The sequence below is a fragment of the Heterodontus francisci genome, chromosome 9 (assembly GCF_036365525.1).
Source record: "Heterodontus francisci isolate sHetFra1 chromosome 9, sHetFra1.hap1, whole genome shotgun sequence".
NCBI lineage: Eukaryota > Metazoa > Chordata > Chondrichthyes > Heterodontiformes > Heterodontidae > Heterodontus > Heterodontus francisci.
This window is the reverse complement of record NC_090379.1, coordinates 61215345-61234296: the sequence shown is the minus strand read 5'-3', so window position 1 is coordinate 61234296 and position 18952 is coordinate 61215345. Positions and strand designations below refer to the sequence as shown.

General features: G+C 41.2%; 1 protein-coding gene across 5 annotated transcripts in view; it reads right to left on the bottom strand.

Moving 5' to 3' along the window:
* Positions 1-18952, bottom strand: part of arid4a (AT-rich interactive domain 4A) — a 144354-nt gene that overhangs the window by 78454 nt on the left and 46948 nt on the right. For all 5 annotated transcript variants that reach the window (XM_068039224.1, XM_068039228.1, XM_068039226.1 and 2 more), the window contains 3 exons: positions 7383-7462; positions 7211-7308; positions 4434-4569 (listed from right to left, as the gene is read on the bottom strand). In XM_068039224.1, the coding sequence (XP_067895325.1) occupies positions 4434-4569; positions 7211-7308; positions 7383-7462 (314 nt within the window). The remainder of the gene's footprint in view (positions 1-4433; positions 4570-7210; positions 7309-7382; positions 7463-18952) is intronic.

The window sequence follows — 18952 nt, the reverse complement described above, 5'->3', positions numbered from 1 at the left end:
ATCAGGTGGCAGGACTATATCTCCAACACAGATGTCCTTGAAGCGGCCAACACCCCCAGCTTATACACACTACTGAGTCAGCGGCGCTTGAGATGGCTTGGCCATGTGAGCCGCATGGAAGATGGCAGGATCCCCAAAGACACATTGTACAGCGAGCTCGCCACTGGTATCAGACCCACCGGCCGTCCATGTCTCCGCTATAAAGACGTCTGCAAACGCGACATGAAATCGTGTGACATTGATCACAAGTCGTGGGAGTCAGTTGCCAGCATTCGCCAGAGCTGGCGGGCAGCCATAAAGACAGGGCTAAATTGTGGCGAGTCGAAGAGACTTAGTAGTTGGCAGGAAAAAAGACAGAGGCGCAAGGGGAGAGCCAACTGTGCAACAGCCCCGACAAACAAATTTCTCTGCAGCACCTGTGGAAGAGCCTGTCACTCCAGAATTGACCTTTATAGCCACTCCAGGCGCTGCTTCACAAACCACTGACCACCTCCAGGCGCATATCCATTGTCTCTCGAGATAAGGAGGCCCAAAGAAAAGAAAGAATAGTTTATAGGCCATTTGCTGAGCTCAAAAATCATGAAATAGTGAGCATTCATACGAGAGGGGAAATTGCATTAAACATATACATGCAAAAAAAATCTAATATAGATTTCTAGATGGGATTTCCTCTTGCAGGGGTAGGTATTCTCCTCTTCACCAACTCACCTTTTGTTAATTCAAAAACTGGATTTACTGTATTTAATACCTCAAGAGTCATTTACAATCTGACAGTTGAAAAATGCATCTTTTTGACAGTCACAATAGCATTGAGGTCCACAGAAGCGAACACTATAAGTGCCGCTTTGAAAGTTACATTATTAGTTTAATAAAAAGCATGTGTGATTGAAGTCTTAAATAGGAATGTAATTATTTGGCACAGTGATAAAAACGTTATTTTGTGTCCAACAGTCACCATGTTTTCCTTTCTATTCATATCATTCTTGTGAGGATGAGTGGGTTAAGAGACCAAAATGTTATTAAAATGTGCTCAGGACCAACTGAGAAGAATATCTGCTCTAAGAGAGCAGGTTTTGCTCCATAACATTTCACTCCTAATCTCAGTTGGTTCTTGCTTTGCCAGCAAGGGGAGGTGTTGGGAGTCGGGGGGTGGAGGGAAGGGTAGAGAAAGTGTCGAGGGGGAAGGGGGTAGGAGTAAGATTAAAAGAAAGTGGCAATTTCTCAAAGCATAGCCTTAATTCTTACATCTACTGCAAGCTTTATACTGACCATACGTTTTCCTCAATTAAATTGATAATAGCCTTTAAGACACTACCTCTCAGAGTCTTCAAATGGTTAAGAACAATTCTGCATATGATTTAAGTTCAAATTCAGTCCCATCAGATTGTGCGTATGCTTATTAAAATGATCTCTTTACACAAGTGATTTTAGTGTCCAATGTTTCTGCAATACAATAAACCGAACACTCTTACAACACATTATTCGTGTTATGAAAGTGATTGTTTTTTTAATTCAAAATATTTTTTGAGGAATTCATAGTGTTACGACCAGGTGAGAAAGGTGTCCAGATGTCCCCTTCAGCCTTCACCTGGTCTTAACGTAACAGGGTTTAATTTTAAACACACCATATTTTTAGCTTGCCTTTGGTGAATCCTTGTTCACCACTTTCCAATTATAAGGCAAAGAAATTAGCACAAACAGGTGGTCTTAGGTTTAGGGAAGAAAGATTGAAATTTATTATACTTAAACTTTAATTCGGTTGATGCCTATGGATACAAGACGCGCCCACGCTAGCATGCATATGCGACACACACATGCAAAAATAAAGACAGAAAAGAGAAGAAAAATAAAGTGGAAAGGTTTGAGGCAATATCTGAAGAGTTTGTGTTACGGTTCTTCGAGCTCACTGTAGAGTCCTTGATTGTAGGTCTGCATATATATAAAATATATACTTTTTTGAACACACACTTTTTAAATTTTATTTATTTTTTAACTATGTGCTAGTCTTTAACTTATTTTTCATGTTTTTGGTTTTGTACAGACCTGTTCATTATTCTGCTATTAGCACTCTATCTGGACTCATGCTTTGTCTTTCACTACAACAATTTAGCACTCCATTTGTATTCTGTTCCATGAGATCTGTCATTTAGCCTCTCCCCACTCCGTCCTATCACAGTCCTTCCTTCTTGTTCTACTTCCCCCTTGCCCCCTCTCACTTGCTCAAAAGACTGTTATATTTCTAACTTTTGCCAGATCTGATGAAGGGTCGCAGACCTGAAACGTTAACTCTGTTTCTCTCTCCACAGATGCTGCCAGACCTGCTGAGTATTTCCGGCCCTTTCCATTCTCATTTCAGAGTTCCAGCATCTGCAGTATTTTGCTCTTACTGAAAGAATTACTTTGGCAACAACATATTCAGGTTGTCACATGACAAGTTAAAAATAAAACAGAAACAAGAGAAGATGTGGGCAGAGAAATGACAGGTGCCCCCCTGATTGGACAAGCCCAGGCAGCAGCAGCGTGCACCTGAGAGAGCAGAAAAACTCACAAGCTTTTGGTTGTAGAGTCAAAGTGTGTTTTACCTTCTGGAGTGCGTGGCTGATAAAGTTAGCCTGCTGCTGAAGAAGTGAAGGAAGGAGACAAGACCATCACCCAGCTCACTTTCCAGCATCTCTAAAAGACCCTGAGAAATCCACTATGTCAATTCATCTCGTCTCCTGTCTTTGAAGAAAGCCTGCCACATTAATTCTCAATGCTGCCTGAAAAGAACTGTTCTAAAAGATCCCAGTGACCTATCTACTTGTACTCAGAAGCTAGACTGTATGCCAGTTTTGGAACACAACATATCCCATCTGCCATTTTCTTCAAAAACGAGCAAGTAATCAACCGGTGTTTTTTTTTTGTCTGTAACAGAGCTCTGAACTTTTTAAAAATTCCTTTTATTTTTCTGGTTAACTGGTGTACTTATGTGTGTGTGAGAGAATGTGAGGGACTAAGGTAAAAAAAGATGTTAAAATTTGGCTACAGTAAAAAGGGGACTTTAAAATTTTACATCTGTGTGTTTAAGCTTTACTTTATTACTAGTTAAAACTTGTTCTATAATAAACTGAATTTTGTTGTTCATTACAGAAACCTGGTTAGTGTGTTCTATTCTGAGAAAAAAAGAGAGTATATGATTACCCTAGGCCCAACCATCTTCAGCTGCTTCATCAATGACCTTCGTTCAATCATAAGGTCAGAAGTGGGATGTGCGCTGTTGACTGCACAATGTTCAGCACCATTCGTGACTCCTCAGACACTGAAGCAGTCCGTGTAGAAATGCAGCAAGACCTGGACAATATCCAGGCTTGGGCTGATAAGTGGCAAGTAACATTCGTGCCACATAAGTGCCAGACAATGACCATCTCCAACAAGAGAGAATCTAACCATCTCCCCTTGACATTCAACGGCATTACCATCGCTGAATCCCCCACTATCAACCTTCTGGGGGTTACCATTGACCAGAAACTGAACTGGAGTCGCCATATAAATACCATGGCTACAGGAGCAGGTCAGAGGCTAGGAATCCTGAGGCGAGTAACTCACCTCCTGACTCCCCAAAGCCTAACCACCATCTACAAGGCACAAGTCAGGAGTGTGATGGAACACTATAAACTCGCTTGGATGGTTACAGCTCCAACAACACTCAAGGAGCTCGACACCATCCATGACAAAGTAGCCCACTTGACTGGCACCCCATCCACAAACATTCACTCCCTCCACCACCGACGCACAGTGGCAGCAGTGTGTACCATCTACAAGATGCACTGCAGCAACGCACCAAGGGTCCTTAGACAGCACATTCCAAACCCGCGACCTCTTCCACCTAGAAGAACAAGGGCAGCAAATGGTTAGAAACACCTGCAAGTTCCCCTCCAAGCCACACACCATCCTGACTTGGAACTATATCCCCGTTTCTTCACTGTCGCTGGGTCAAAATCCTGGAACTCCCTTGCTAACAGCACTGTGGGTGTACCTACTAAACATGGACTGCTGTGGTTCAAGAAGGCAACTCACCACCACCTTCTGAAGGGCAATTAGGGATGGGCAATAAATGCTGGCCTAGCTAGCAATGCCCACATCCCATCAATGAATTAAAAAAAAAGTATCAGTAAGTGGGAAAATTTAAAATATATGTTGTGACCTGTGGAGAATTGGGACTGAATTAACAGTGCACTCCTCCTGCCTCGGTCGTAACAGTGTTCATTTCTATATCAGTCAGTGTAAAATAGACACACATTATTTCAGTCAACGAAGTAAATTTGTCAATCAGTCCCAAACATGCTAACAGTCTTAATCCAGACTAAAACAAATTTTTAAAGTTATGCAATAATGATCCAATTATGTACCTTAAATCAGGAGTCTGAACTTGTACTGATAGTATTCTCACTTACCAAAGCTGGATACCAGCCTTTTCTCTTGTCTGCATTACAATCTACATAAACTACTTTGCCCAAAAGTTCATCATTAAGACGTCGCTTGTCATCATCCTCATCTTCACTTGGTTCTTCTTCCCTTTCATCCTCAGGTCTGCAAAATATTTTTTTTTTAAATCCCATGAAGTTCTTAATGATAATCACTACTAGGGTTTTAACAGGTATTTAAGCGGCGTATGTATGCAGATATTTATAAAAAGGCCAAAATACTTTGTCATATTGCATAATACAATCAAAAGCAAATTTAGTTGTGGATGAAGCAGTAACTGAAGAGAGAATCCGAAAAGAATGAACTTCAGGCGGCACAATGGTTAGCACTGCAGCCTCACAGCTCCAGCGACCCGGGTTCGGTTCTGGGTACTGCCTGTGTTGAGATTGCAAGTTCTCCCTGTGACCGCATGGGTTTCCGCCGGGTGCTCCGGTTTCCTCCCACAGCCAAAGACTTGAAGGTTGATAGGTAAATTGGCCATTGCAAATTGCCCCTAGTGTAGGTAGGTGGCAGGAATTGAGGGAAGCTGGGGATGTGGTAGGGAATATGGGGTTAATGTAGGATTAGTATAAATGGGTGGTTGTTGGTCGGCACAGACTCAGTGGGCCGAAGGGCCTGTTTCAGTGCTGTATCTCTCTATGACTCTATAACTCATATATTCATACAGCCTTTCACAACCTCAAGAAATCCTGAAGCACTTCAAAGGCAATTAAGGACCTATAAGTGTAGCTAATATTATAAATTAGGGAAACATGACAGTCAATTTGCACATAGAAGTGAGATGCAAGACCAGTTAATTTGTTTTTGGTTATGTTGGTTGAAGGATAATTGTTGATCAGGTCACTGAGAGAACTCACTAGCCCTTCTTCAAATCATTCTCTGGGATCTTTCACTTCCACTTGAGGGACAGACGCGACTCAGTTTAAATGTCTCATCCGAGAGACAACACCTCCAACACTCCTTCAGTGTTAGCTTAAGTGTCACTTAAGTGTTAGCCTAGATTATATACTCAAGAGCTGGAATGAGGTTTGAAAGTATGACCTGCTGACTCCAAGGCAATAGCACTACCAACTGAGCCAAGGCGAATACTTCATCCAGAGTTCAATTTAGGTTTTGGCTCATAAACCACTACACATTGAGGCAAAGTTAAACAGGTACTCAAACCAATAAGTGCGCTGATTTCCATTTCTTTTGAATAACCTGCATATTAAAAATAGCCATGAAAACTTATCACAGCACAAAATTAAAAGTTAAAACTAAGTAAGTGCATTGAGGTAGCACTGGCATGATTTCCAGTTAATATGGCACCATTGACAGCAGCTGCAAAAAGATGAACTTAATGTGTTAATGAACTGATCTATAGATTATAGAATATAGGTATGAGGCAGGAAACAGAAAACACTTCATCCACAGCTACTTAAGCTAGGTTGATTTTTACCATGTGCAACAAAGTGTCCAGCAAGCATTACTTCAATCAGTTATCTGAAGAATTTAAATTATATTTGGCTGATAGTATCAGCCTTAATTGGTTTATATGTTGACCCTTTTTATTTGCATAGCCCATTGCTTTCTTCAATTTTAATTTATGCACTTCTAATGGGGGTCCATTTCACGTCTGTAAATCATGACTGTTGAAACAGAGTGCTCTTCAAAGGCACATTTTTCAAAATTTAAAATTATTTGCAATTTTTGCTAATAGATTGGCTCTCTCTGGTTAATAATTCCAGGCTAATATCACTCATTCATATCAGATTGATATCTGTAATAGGCATTATGGATATATTTTTGTTGGAACAAAAAAAAGTCACTGTGATACCTGGAAATGGAAGACCTCTCCCACATTCCTCTTCACAAAAATTCAGAAATTCCTTCAACATTTTGTTGACATGGAAACAAAGGGCAACTCCTGAGAGTCAAAAAGACAACCTATTCCCAACTATCCCATCAACAACCCGAGTTGTCTGGGAAGAATTTCCAAGAACAACCCACTAGCCAGTACCTATATTTAACCTTCTTACTATTCAAGTTCTGAATAATTTCACCTACATTCATCGACTACTGACAAAGTATCAACATAGCAATGAAAGAAACCCCAAAACCAGTGGGAACATTCCTTGTCTTAAAACTGATGACTGTCAATCTCACAATTACATCAGTACTGATTATCATGCTTTTGATAGCCAACCGTTTTAAAGAACAATCAGGTGCATTCTACTCGCATATAATATTAGCAACATGCAAAACAGTTTTCCATGTTCTCTTGTGAAACTAAAATAGGCATCACATCCCTTTTTGTTGTTTGTGAGCAAGTGATCTGTGCAAAGACTTCCATCAATGATACTTTGAAACTGGAGGCCAAATACAGCACATGTTCACTCTCTCTGACTTTCTTCTCAAAGGGAACAGTCTCTTCAAATTCAAGAAATATTCCCAGGAACACTGGTGAAACCACATTTGTGGCCATAAGCATAATCAGGGAACACATTAAAATCTGCAAGTCACCACTCAGTTGCCTTTTAAAATTATATCTGATGATCACCACTGATGTCAGTTGTACTCAGGAGTCTAAACATGCCTTCATGAGTGTTACCCAGAGTATAACTCCTGTAACTTAATTTTTCATTCTTAATTACTTTATATACAAAGATTCATTTTCCAGTTGCATCTCAGAAAAATACAAGAATTCTTCCACAAAATGTTAAAGTACTACAAAACAAAATGTATATACTGGTAAAATGGTACTTACGCAGGAGCAGAGGACAATCTCCTTCCTCGGTTTGTTTTCTTCCCAATGACTGGTGTGCCAAAATGCTCTGGGTTTGTCAGTGGCAATTGATCAAGGGTCTGAAAGCAAGCATTGAAGTTACTGTTCTGTATTATAAAGATTACCTTATGACAATATCTGGACGATTGCTCACCTCACTCTCTGCAAAATGTCTCTCCCCCTTCAGGCATAGAGATGTTCGCCTAAGGGTCCTCTCATCCCCATCATCAAACACTAGAAAGTGAAAAAAGTTCCCAAATTAAACACAGAAGTCAAGCAGCAAATTTATATCCTGAACAGATCAGATTTACTGTAATTCCAACCATGAGTTGGTCAAAAACAATGTAAATCAACATTTAGAGAAAATATCACTGTTGATATTTGTGACAGCAATACAGCTCCATTAATGCCTCAACCTGTAAAAGTGCTGTTTGCTACTTTTTGTTGGTATGATTGACAGAGATGAAGAATGCTATTGGCATCTTTCTTCCTGTTACAGTACATATTTACTCACAGAGAATAGTCCAAGACAAAATAGACCCACAACAACTATTATGTCTGCAACATGTGTCTGAGAGAAGGGCAAGCACCTATTTAAATATAAACAAATCAGTGGTCTTTATCGAAATCTAAATTTAGATTTGATTGGCAGCTCGATTTGGGTCTTACACTGGATGTACGGCACAGAAACATGCCATTCGGCCCAACCAGTCCATGCTGGTGCTTATGCTCCACTCAAGCCTCCTTCCATTCCTCCTCATCTAAATCTATTTTCATAACCCAATGTTCCCTTCTCCATCATATGCTTGTCAAGGTTCCCCTTAAATGCATCTATACTATTTGCTTCAACCACACCCTGTCGTAGCAAGTTACACAACTTTTTTCCCTTTGTCCTGGGCAAATTTTGAAAATATATCTCAAACATACGAACGTACGAATTAGGAGCAGGAGTCGGCCACTTGGCTCCTCGAGCCTGCTCCACTATTCAATAAGTTCATGGCTGATCTGATTATAACCTCGACTCCACATTCCCGCAAACCCCTGATAACCATTCACCCACTTGCTTATCAAGAATCTATCTACCTCGGCCTTAAAAATATTTAAAGACTCTGCTTCCACCGCCTTTTGAGGAAGAGTTCCAAAGACTCACAACACTCAAAGAAAAAATTTCCCCTCATCTGTGTCTTAAATTGGCGACCCCTTATTTTTAAATAGTGACCCCTAGATCTAGATTCTCCCACAAGGGGAAACATCCTTTCCACATCCAACGTGTTTTGTTCTAACTGAGTCATCCATCCAAAGTCATCAGGGAGAAATAGGTAAGAAAGAAAGGCCTCCAGGATAGAACAGCAACAAACTACCAAGAAAAATTTAGTCAGGGACCTTGAGCCAAATCCAGCTCATATCAAAGTTTAGCAAAGCAAACACTACTGTTATTTTCCACCTACCGATGATGGATAGTTAAATCTGCATCCACTCTAAATCTAGAATGCAATATTGCTACTGCTTATTTACCTATTTACCAGTTAATACATCGGTTTGCCAATTTATAGTCTAAGCCACATTCGAATCAAGCATTCTACTACTTTCTGAAGTCGAGGAAGATGACAGAAATTTTTTGTTCAACTCCGGAGGTGTTGAGGTAAATGATCAGCCATGATCTAATTGAATGGCAGACCAGAGCAGGCTCGAAGGGCTGAATGGCCTACTCCTGCTCCTATATTCTTATGATAGCAATAGCTTACCTACAGTAGTGCTCAGAGTAGCTGAATCATGGAAAAGCATTTGGAGTAAAATACAGGCCAATGTAAATAAAAGATTGCCATAAGGTAGTTATTTTCCTTTTTAAAAAGGGAATTCTATGTCTTATATGGGATAAAAATATACTCAGCCACCAGGAGACAGCCAGGTTTCCATGGGAAATGGGCCTAGCTAGTCTATCTCATGCCCTTGAAATGCTGGTATATGTCAGGTTGCCTGCTGGGAGAATAGGACAAAAGTAAGGTATCTTCGATCACTGACTATGATTTCACACTTCTTGAAATTTCAGTTCTTAAAATAAAAAGGAAAAAAATCTACAATGAAGGAAATTTGAAATTAAAACAAATAAGCTGAGAATACACAGCAGGCCAATCAGTAGCTATAATGTGAAAAAACAAACTATGATTTTTCTGGTGAGTTCAAGTTATGACAGTTCTAGTTCTGATGATGGATACATATCCAAAACATCATAACCTATCTCTTCTCTTTACAGACGTCAACTGACCTCCTGTGTATTTCCAGAATTTTCTGTCTTTATTTGAAATAGCAATATACATTGTTTTAATCTCTGGGTGGGTAGCATGAGAAAAGCCTCTCAACCGATAGCCAAGAAGCCACTGTTCATCAAATTGGACAGTACAGATGGTGGCCATTTGGTCCTTCATACTTGTGTCAGTTCTCTGAAACAGCTATTCATTTGGGCCAATTCCACTGTCCTCTACCTGTACCAGTCTAAATTTTACCTTTTGAAAATATACATTCACTTACCTTTTAAAAGCTGTTATGAATACTGTTTGCACCACTGTTTCTGGCAAGCCAGTCTGTGTCCTAATATCCCTTTGCATTAATAAAACTCTCAATGTCTCCCTACCTCATTTTGGGGATAATTAAGTTTATGCCCTCTAGTTATCAATTTACTTACCAGTGGAAGTAGTTTTTCCCAATTTACCTCATCAAAACCTCTCATAATAGTTCACATCCTTTGTACTTGAATGGTAGAACTGATTAATGTTCTGAAGTTATGTCTTTTAGAAAGAAATTTGGTCGTGTGTGTTGAAGCCTGTCTTGACTTCCATGTTGTGCTGCTTATGTAACTATGACAAATGTAAACTATCGCTCTTCGCTCTTCTCGACCTCTCTGCAGCCTTTGACACAGTTGACCATAGCATCCTCCTCCAACACCTCTCCAATGCATCTAGCTGAGTGGGACTGCATTCACCTGGTTCCATTCTAATCTATCTAATTATAGCCAGAGAATCAACTACAATGGCTTTTCTTCCCACTTACACACCATGACCAATGGTGTCCCCCGGGGACCTAACCTTTCCGCCTCACGGCGACGTCATCGAAAAACACGATGTCTGTTTTCACAAGTACGCTGACAACCCCCAGCTCTACTTCACCACCACCTCTCTCGATTTCTCCACTGTCACTAAATTATCAGACTACTTGTCCAGCATTCAGTACGGGATGAGCAGAAATTTCCTCCACTTAAATACTGGGAAGACCGAAGCCACCGTCTTTGATCCCCGCTACAAATTCCATTCCCTAGATACTGACTCCATCCCTCTCTTTGGCAAATTGTCTTAGGCTAAACCAGACTGTTGACAACCCTGATACCATATCTGATCCTGAGGTGAACTTCCGACCATGTACCCACGCTATCACTAAGATCGCCTATTTCCACTTCCGCAACATTGCCCAAGTCCACCCCTGCCTCAGCTCATCTGCAGCTGAAACCCCCATCCATGCCTTTGTTACCTCTAGACTTGACTATTCCAATGCACTCCTGGTTGGCCTCCCACATTCTACCTTCCACAAACTTGTCATTTAAAACTCTGCTAGCCATGTCCTTATTTGCACCAAGTCCCATTCACTCAACACTACTGTGTTTGTTGACCTACACTGGCCCCTAGTTAAGCAACTTCTTGATCTTAAAATTCTCATCCTTGTTTTCAAATCCCTCCACAGCCTCGTCCTCCCGATCTCTGTAATCTCCTCCAGCCCCCATAACCTCTTAGCGATCTGCACTCCTCTAATTCTGACCTCTTGAATATCAGATTTTAATTGCCCCACCATTGCTGGCCATGCCTTCAGCTGCCCAGGCCCCAAGCTCTGGAATTCCCTTCCTAAACCTCTCCACCGCTTTCCTTCTTGAAGACACCCCTTAAAACTGACCTCTTTGGCCAAGCTTTTGGCCATCATCCCTAATACAATCTTATGTGGTTCACTGTCAATCTCTGCTTCATAACATGAAAATATGAATGAGGAGCAGGAGTAGGCGATTCGGCCCCTGGACCCTTCTCCGCCATTCTATAAGATCATAGCTGATCTGTTTGTGGACTCAACTCCACATTCCTGCCTACCCCTCCACCCCCATACCCTTTGACTCCCTTGTTTGTCAAGGATCTGTCTACCTCTGCCTTAAAAACATTCAATGATCCTGCCTCCACTGCTCCCCGGGGAAGAGTTCCACAGACTCTCAAACCTCAGAGAAAAAATTTCTCCTCATCTGTCTTAAATGGGGGACCACTTATTTTTAAACTGTGCCCCCTAGTATTAGCCTCTCCGTCAAGAGGAAACATCCTTTCAACATCCACCCGGTCAAGTCCCCTCAGCATCTTATATGTTTCAATAAGACCACCTCTCATCCTTCTAAACTCCAATGAATACAGACCCAACCCTTCCCATCAACACTCCCATTAAGCTAAAGGTTGGTTGGTTGGTTAGCAAAATTAAAGCACAGGGGATAGGAGATAATATACTGGCATGGATTAAGGATTGGTTAACAGGCAGAAAGGAGAGTGTAGGAATAAATGGGTCATTCTCACGTTGGCAGGCTGACTGGTGGAGTACTGGAGGGATCAGTGCTTGGGCCCCAGCTGTTCAAAATATACATCAATGATTTGGATGTGCAGACCAAATGTAGTATTTCCAAGTTCGTGAATGACACAAAACTAGGTGGGAATATGTATTGCGAGAAAGTTGCAAAACGGCTTCAAGGGGATTTGGACAGAATTAGTGAGTGGGCAAGAACGTGGCAGATAGAATATAATGTGGAAAAATGTAAGGTTATTCACTTTGGTAGGAGGGACAGATGTGCAGAGTATTTCTTAAATGGCAAGAGATTAGAAAGTGTAGATGTACAAAGGGACCTGGATGTCCTTGTCAATAAGTCACTGATAGCTAACACGCGTCTTCTTCTTTGGCCTCCTTATCTCGAGAGACAATGGGTAAGCGCCTGGAGGTGGTCAGTGGTGTGTGGAGCAGCGCCTGGAGTGGCTATAAAGGCCAATTCTAGAGTGACAGGCTCTTCCACAGGTGCTGCAGAAAAATTTGTTTATCGGGGCTGTTACAAAGTTGGCTCTCCCCTTGCGCCTCTGTCTTTTTTCCTGCCAACTGCTAAGTCTCTTCGACTCGCCACACTTTAGCCCCGCCTTTATGGCTGCCCGCCAGCTCTGGCAAACGCTGGCAACTGACTCCCACGACTTGTGATCAATGTCACAGGACCTCATGTCGCGTTTGCAGACGTCTTTGAAGCGGAGACATGGACGGCCGGTGGGTCTGATACCAGTGGCGAGCTCGCTGTACAATGTGTCTTTGGGGATCCTGCCATCTTCCATGCGGCTCACATGGCCAAGCCATCTCAAGCGCCGCTGACTCAGTAGTGTGTATAAGCTGGGGATGTTGGCCGCCTCGAGGACTTCTGTGTTGGAGATACGGTCCTGCCACCCGATGCCAAGTATTCTCCGGAGGCAGCGAAGATGGAATGAATTGAGACGTCGCTCTTGACTGACATACGTTGTCCAGGCCTCGCTGCCATAGAGCAAGGTACTGAGGACACAGGCTTGATACACTCGGACTTTTGTGTTCCGTGTCAGTGTGCCATTTTCCCACACTCTCTTGGCCAGTCTGGACATAGCAGTGGAAGCCTTTCCCATGCGCTTGTGGATTTCTGCATCTCGAGACAGGTTACTGGTGATAGTTGAGCCTAGGTAGGTGAACTCTTGAGGAAGGTCCTCATCAGGGAACTCCTCTTTGCTGACGATGCTGCTTTAACATCTCACACTGAAGAGCGCCTGCAGAGTCTCATCGACAGGTTTGCGGCTGCCTGCAATGAATTTGCCCTAACCATCAGCCTCAAGAAAACGAACATCATGGGGCAGGACGTCAGAAATGCTCCATCCATCAATATTGGCGACCACGCTCTGGAAGTGGTTCAAGAGTAACACGCAGGTACAGCAAGCAATTAAGAAGGCTAATGGTATGTTAGCCTTTATTGCAAGAGGATTTGAGTACAGGAGTAGTGGAGTCTTGCTTCAATTGTACAGAACCTTGGTTAGACTGCACCTGGATTAGTGTGTGCAGTTTTGGTCCCTTTACCTTAGGAAGGATATTATTGCCATAGAGGGAGTGCAACGAAGGTACACCAGAATTGTTCCCAGGATGGTGGGACTGTCCTATGAAGAGAGACTGAGGAAACTGGGCCTGTATTCTCTAGAGTTTCAAAGATTGAAAGGTGATCTCATTGAAAGTTACAAAATACTTAAAGGGATAGATAGTGTAGATGCAGCTATGACGTTTTCAAAATAAGGAGGAAGCCACTTAGGACAGAGATGAGGAGAAATGTTTTTACTCAGAGGGTTGTGAATCTTGGGAATTCTCTATCCTAGGGGCCGTGCAAGCTCAATCATTGAGTATGTTTAAAGCAGAGATTGACAGATTTCTAAATACCAATGACACAAGGGGGTATGAAGATAGTGTGGGAAAAAGGCATTGAAGTGGAAGATCATATTGAATGGCGGGGTAGGCTTGATGGGCTGAATGGCCTACTCCTGCTCCTATGTGCCTTAGGGTGTTTTATTACATTAAAGGTGTTATATAAATATAAGTTGTTACTGCTAACAAGGGATTCCATGGAGTCTACCACTCAACTAAAATTTTCTGTAAAAAAACTAACATTTCACATCCTAACATTTTCAGAACACGAAGTACTGTCTAAGTCAAATTTTTACTGCTGGCTACTGGTTATATTTTACTTCTGTGTACATTTAACTTATTAACTTTCCCTGAACGATATAGCCTGACAGTGACATTATTCACCTTCATGAGTAGACAGGGAAGCATGTTCTGTTCAATGTACCAAGGTGAAAGGGAAATTGAAATCCCTGCGCCACACCATTCCTACTTATGACCCACACAGGTTTAGTACATGCATGTCTACTTGTAGAAATTGGCATTTGCTGTCACAGTATTGTGCCACTTGCACAACACTGGTCAGTACAAAAAAACATACATATCACTCCACAGGAAACTTCCAATGTTCTTTCTATATAAACTGAAAAGAACTAAACAAGTTTTCACAACTGGATTTGAAAGTGAAGTTTCTTTCAACCACACCCTCTCACTATACTAGAGTTAAAACGACGACTTCCCATTTAGCCCTGAGAAAGAGAAATAAAATGTGTAACAGTCTGTATCATCCAGAACAATGCTGTGTTGAGGGTGTAGTCTTAAAATCATATACAGCATTTCCTAATGAGTCTATTCATCTGTCAAGGGAGTAAATGGTTACCTTACCAAGCTACTAAATCTTAACAGCAGTACTTCGGGAGCTCAGCAAGAATAATGAATCCATCTTAAATTTGCTATATTACAAGTTTTACTTAAAATTAACCCCAGGCTAACATAGTGCTAATTATTTTGAAAATACTACAATGCAAGACACAAACACATCACAAGGATTATCAAACAAGGAAAGTGAAATCAGCAATATATCAATGAACCATAAATCTAATAGTATATTAGCGCAATATAACCATATATTTAAAACACCCCCAATTGTCTGAAGAAAGGCAAATGACAACAGCCAATACATTAATTAGCATCAATAAGTTATAGCGCATTTCCAAATGGAAAATATTTGTCTCATCTTTCAATGTATCTAATGGGAACTTGAGCATGTTTTGAATTTGATACAATTATCCCTTCATATTACAGGATCACTGTGATTTCCTATTACTGTAGGCTGCCAGTGCAGTAGAATTTATCCTTTGTATACTGCAATGCCATTTTGCTTCGTACCAGAGCAGCACATGAAAAATGATGACTATTCCTGGCTGCTGGATCTTCCCTAGACTTTAGGGAAGGTGCAGCAGCCAAAAATATTAACAACTTGTACATGCTGCTCTGGTGTTGTACAACATGACATTGCAATACAAAACAGATAGCTTCCACAGCGTAGGCACTCTAGGATTTTATGGCCTAGTGATAAAGAAACCATCACCTTTGTCTGCAGTATTTGTATTTTCTGTTGAGGGCACTGTCTACTCAAGAGTTGTCTGTAAAAACAATCTAAGAGGTTCCTAACACTTAATTTACTTCAAAGATACTTATTGCCTTAATTGGGGGCTGTGAAATAAAAGGGGGCGATAAGACTTGCACTCAGATTTGTTTAATATTTTCTCAAATTACTCAGAATTAAAATATACAAGAATATTGAGAGGACTGCACACTTCAAATAACATTAACAAATTGGAAATTACAGCAAGTGCAGACTAGCAGATACGAAACATACCACCATGCAAAAAAGCTAGTAACTTAGTAGTTATGCTACTTGCTAACATTCCTACACTTAAAAATAAGATTGATAACATTTGCACTGTGATGAGTTTTATCAAAAATATTGTTAAATCAATACTTACAGTTCAGAGAGAAAAAGAGAGCGAGAGCACACGGCGGGAGCAGAACAGAGATTTATAAAGTGTGCCAAAAGGTCGGAGGCTGGAGAAAGAGAGAGAGAGAGAGAAATAGAAAGAAAGAAAGGAAAAAGAGAGAGAAAGCGAGCAGAGCGGAGATTGAAAAAGTGCACCAAAAGTCAGACGCCAGAGAGAGCGCGCGGGAGCAGAGTGGGGGCAGGGGGAAAAATTGAACAGTGACATTAGAGGGATATCACAATCAACAGCGAGAGTAGGGAAACAGAAAGTCAGCCGGAGTGAGTATCCAAGAGGCTTTTAATTTATTAATTTAATCCAAATCAATCAAATATGAAATAAGGCTTGATCGATTCATTCATACATAAAATAAAACTAAAGCAGATTAGACCATTTATCATACAGAGTGAGAGAGAGAGACCAGCAGGGAGTGTATTCGTTCAGATTAGGACAACTTAATAAATAAGCTGTATGAAGTATTACTCGGGTTTATCAGTAATCATAAGGTTTATAAATAGTAGTAAGGTTTATTAGTATTGGCAAAGCTTTATTAGCATTGGTAAGGTCTATTACCAGTAGGAAGGTTTACATTTGTGTAATCAAGAAAAGTATAACTTTACTTGAAAGTGGTACTAGCATCTCATCAGCACAGTAAATTCTACTATACATAGAAATTATTCTAAGTTAATTATGAAAGTAATTAATGTAAATTAACGAACGGCAAAAGTAACAATAGCAGGACAGGTGTTATGATACAGCTGTGGCATGTGGGAGCTCCTGGATGCCAAGACGATCCAGGACAAACATGTCTGCAGAAAGTGTAAGCAGCTCGAGGAATTCCAGATCAGGATTATTGATCTGGAAGCCGAACTGCAAACACTGTGCAACATAAGGGAGGGGGAGAAATATATGGACACTTTGTTCCGAAAGATGGTCACACCTCTTAGAACAGGGTCATCCGTTTTGGTCAGCAGTGAGGGACAGGAGGATGTGATCGTGAGTGAGGCAGCAAAAGGGACCGAGCAGACAGTCGTGGAGGAGCCTCAGACTTTGTAATTCTCAAACAGATTTGAGGCGCTCTCAACCCGTGTGGACAAAAGCAAAATCTGCAAGGTGGATGAGCAGACTGGCCATGGTACTGTGGTACAGGAAGCCATTCAATTAGGGGGAGCAAAAAGGAATGTAGTGCTAGTACAGGATAGTATAGTGAAGGTGACTGACACTGTTCTGTGCAGCCAAGAGCGTGTCCAAAAGGCTGTGTTGGCTACCTAGTGCCAGGATTCGGGGCATCTGTTCAGGGATGGACAGGAACTTGGAGTGGGAGGGGGAGGATCCAGTTGTCGTGGTCTATGTAGGTACCAACGACATAGGTAGGTTGAGGAAAGAGGTTCTGCTTAGACAGTATGAGGAGATAGGCACCAAATTGAAGAGCAGAACCCCAAGGGTAATAATCTCTGGATTATTACCTCAGCCACGTGCCAACTGGCAGAAGGCACATAGGATCAGTGAAATGAATACATGGCTCAAAGACTGGTGCGGGAGAAGTGGGTTTCGGTTTGTCGGACATTGGCACCAGCACTGGGGAAAGCGGGTTATGTACTGTTGGGACGGTCTGCACCTGAACCATGCTGGGACCAGTTTTCTAACAAACTGTATAACTAGGGAAATAGAGACAGCTTTAAACTAAACAAGGGGGGAAAGGCTTGGATAGATGTAGCAAATCAAGGGGTAGAGTCAAGGCAGGAGAGCAGAATACTATTATGGGAAATGAAGGTCAGAGAATGACAGGAAGGGACAGAGAGAAAAAAATCTAAGACCACACCAACAGTCAAGACTAGATGTTACAAAGATAACAAAAAAAAACTAAAGGCTCTGTATCTGAATGCACGTAGCATTCATAACAAAGCAGACGAACTGATAGTGCACATTGAAGGAAATAAATATGATTTGATAGCCATTATGGAAACCGTGGCTGCAGGATGACAAACATTGGGTCCTGAATATTGAGGGGTATATGACATTCAAGAAGAATAGGACGCTTGGTAAAGGTGGAAGGGTAGCACTGTTAATCAAGGATGGCATTGGTGCAATAGTTAGAAATGACCTTGGTTTAGGAGATCAGGATGTAGAATCGGTTTGGGTGGAGATGAGTAACAGTAGGGAAAAGAAGTCACTAGTGGGAGTGGTCTACAGGCCATCAACAGTAATCACAATGTAGGACGAAGTATACAAGAAAATATATTGGGTGCTTGTGATAAAGGGACGGCAATAATCATGGGTGATTTTAATCTATATATAAACTGGAAAAATCAGTTTGGAAATAGTAGCCTGAAGACTTCATAGAATGTTTTTGAAATAGTTTCTTAGAGCAGCACGTTCTGGAACCAAAGAGCAGATTATATTAGACTTGGTATTGTATAATGTGACAGGATTAATTAATGACCTCAGAGTAAAGGCACCTCTAGGTAGCAGTGATTACAAAATAATTGAATTTTACATTCAGTTTGAAAGAGTGCGTCTAAGACTAGTTTTTTAAACTTAAATAAGGGCAACTATGTGGTATGAAAGCTGAGCTAGCTGAAGTGAACTGAGTTACTAGGCTAGGAGATGGATCAATAGAGAAGCAGTGGCAGACATTTAAGGGGACATTTCAGAATACTCAGGATAAGTATATTCCTACTACAAAGAAAAATTCTAAGGGGAGGACCCATATCTGTGGTTAACTAAAGAAGTCAAGGAAAGCATCAAACTTAAGGAAAAAGCATATAATTGCACAAAAGATGAGTGGCAGCTCAGATGACTGGTCAGAATATAAAGAAAAGCAGAGAATGACTAAAAGGTTAATCAGGAGAAAGAAATTACAGTATGAGAGGAAGCTAGCTAGAAAAGTAAAAACAGATAGCAAGAGTTTCTACAGCTATTTAAAAAGGAAAAAAATAAAGCGAGTGTTGCTCCTCTAGAGAGTGAGAATGGGGAGTTAATAGTAGATAATAAGGAAATGGCAGATGAAATGAACAAATATTTTGCTTGTGTCTTCACTATAGAGGATGCAAAAAATATTTCAGTATAGCTGTAAATCAGGAGGTGGAAGGAAGAGAGGAACTTGGTGAAATTACAATCACCCAGGAAGTGGTACTGAGCAAACTGACGGAGCTGCGGGCTGACAAATCCCTAGTTCCTGATGGGCTTCACCCTCGAGTCTTAAAAGAGGTGGCTAATGAGGTAGTAGATGCATTGGTGTTAACTGTTC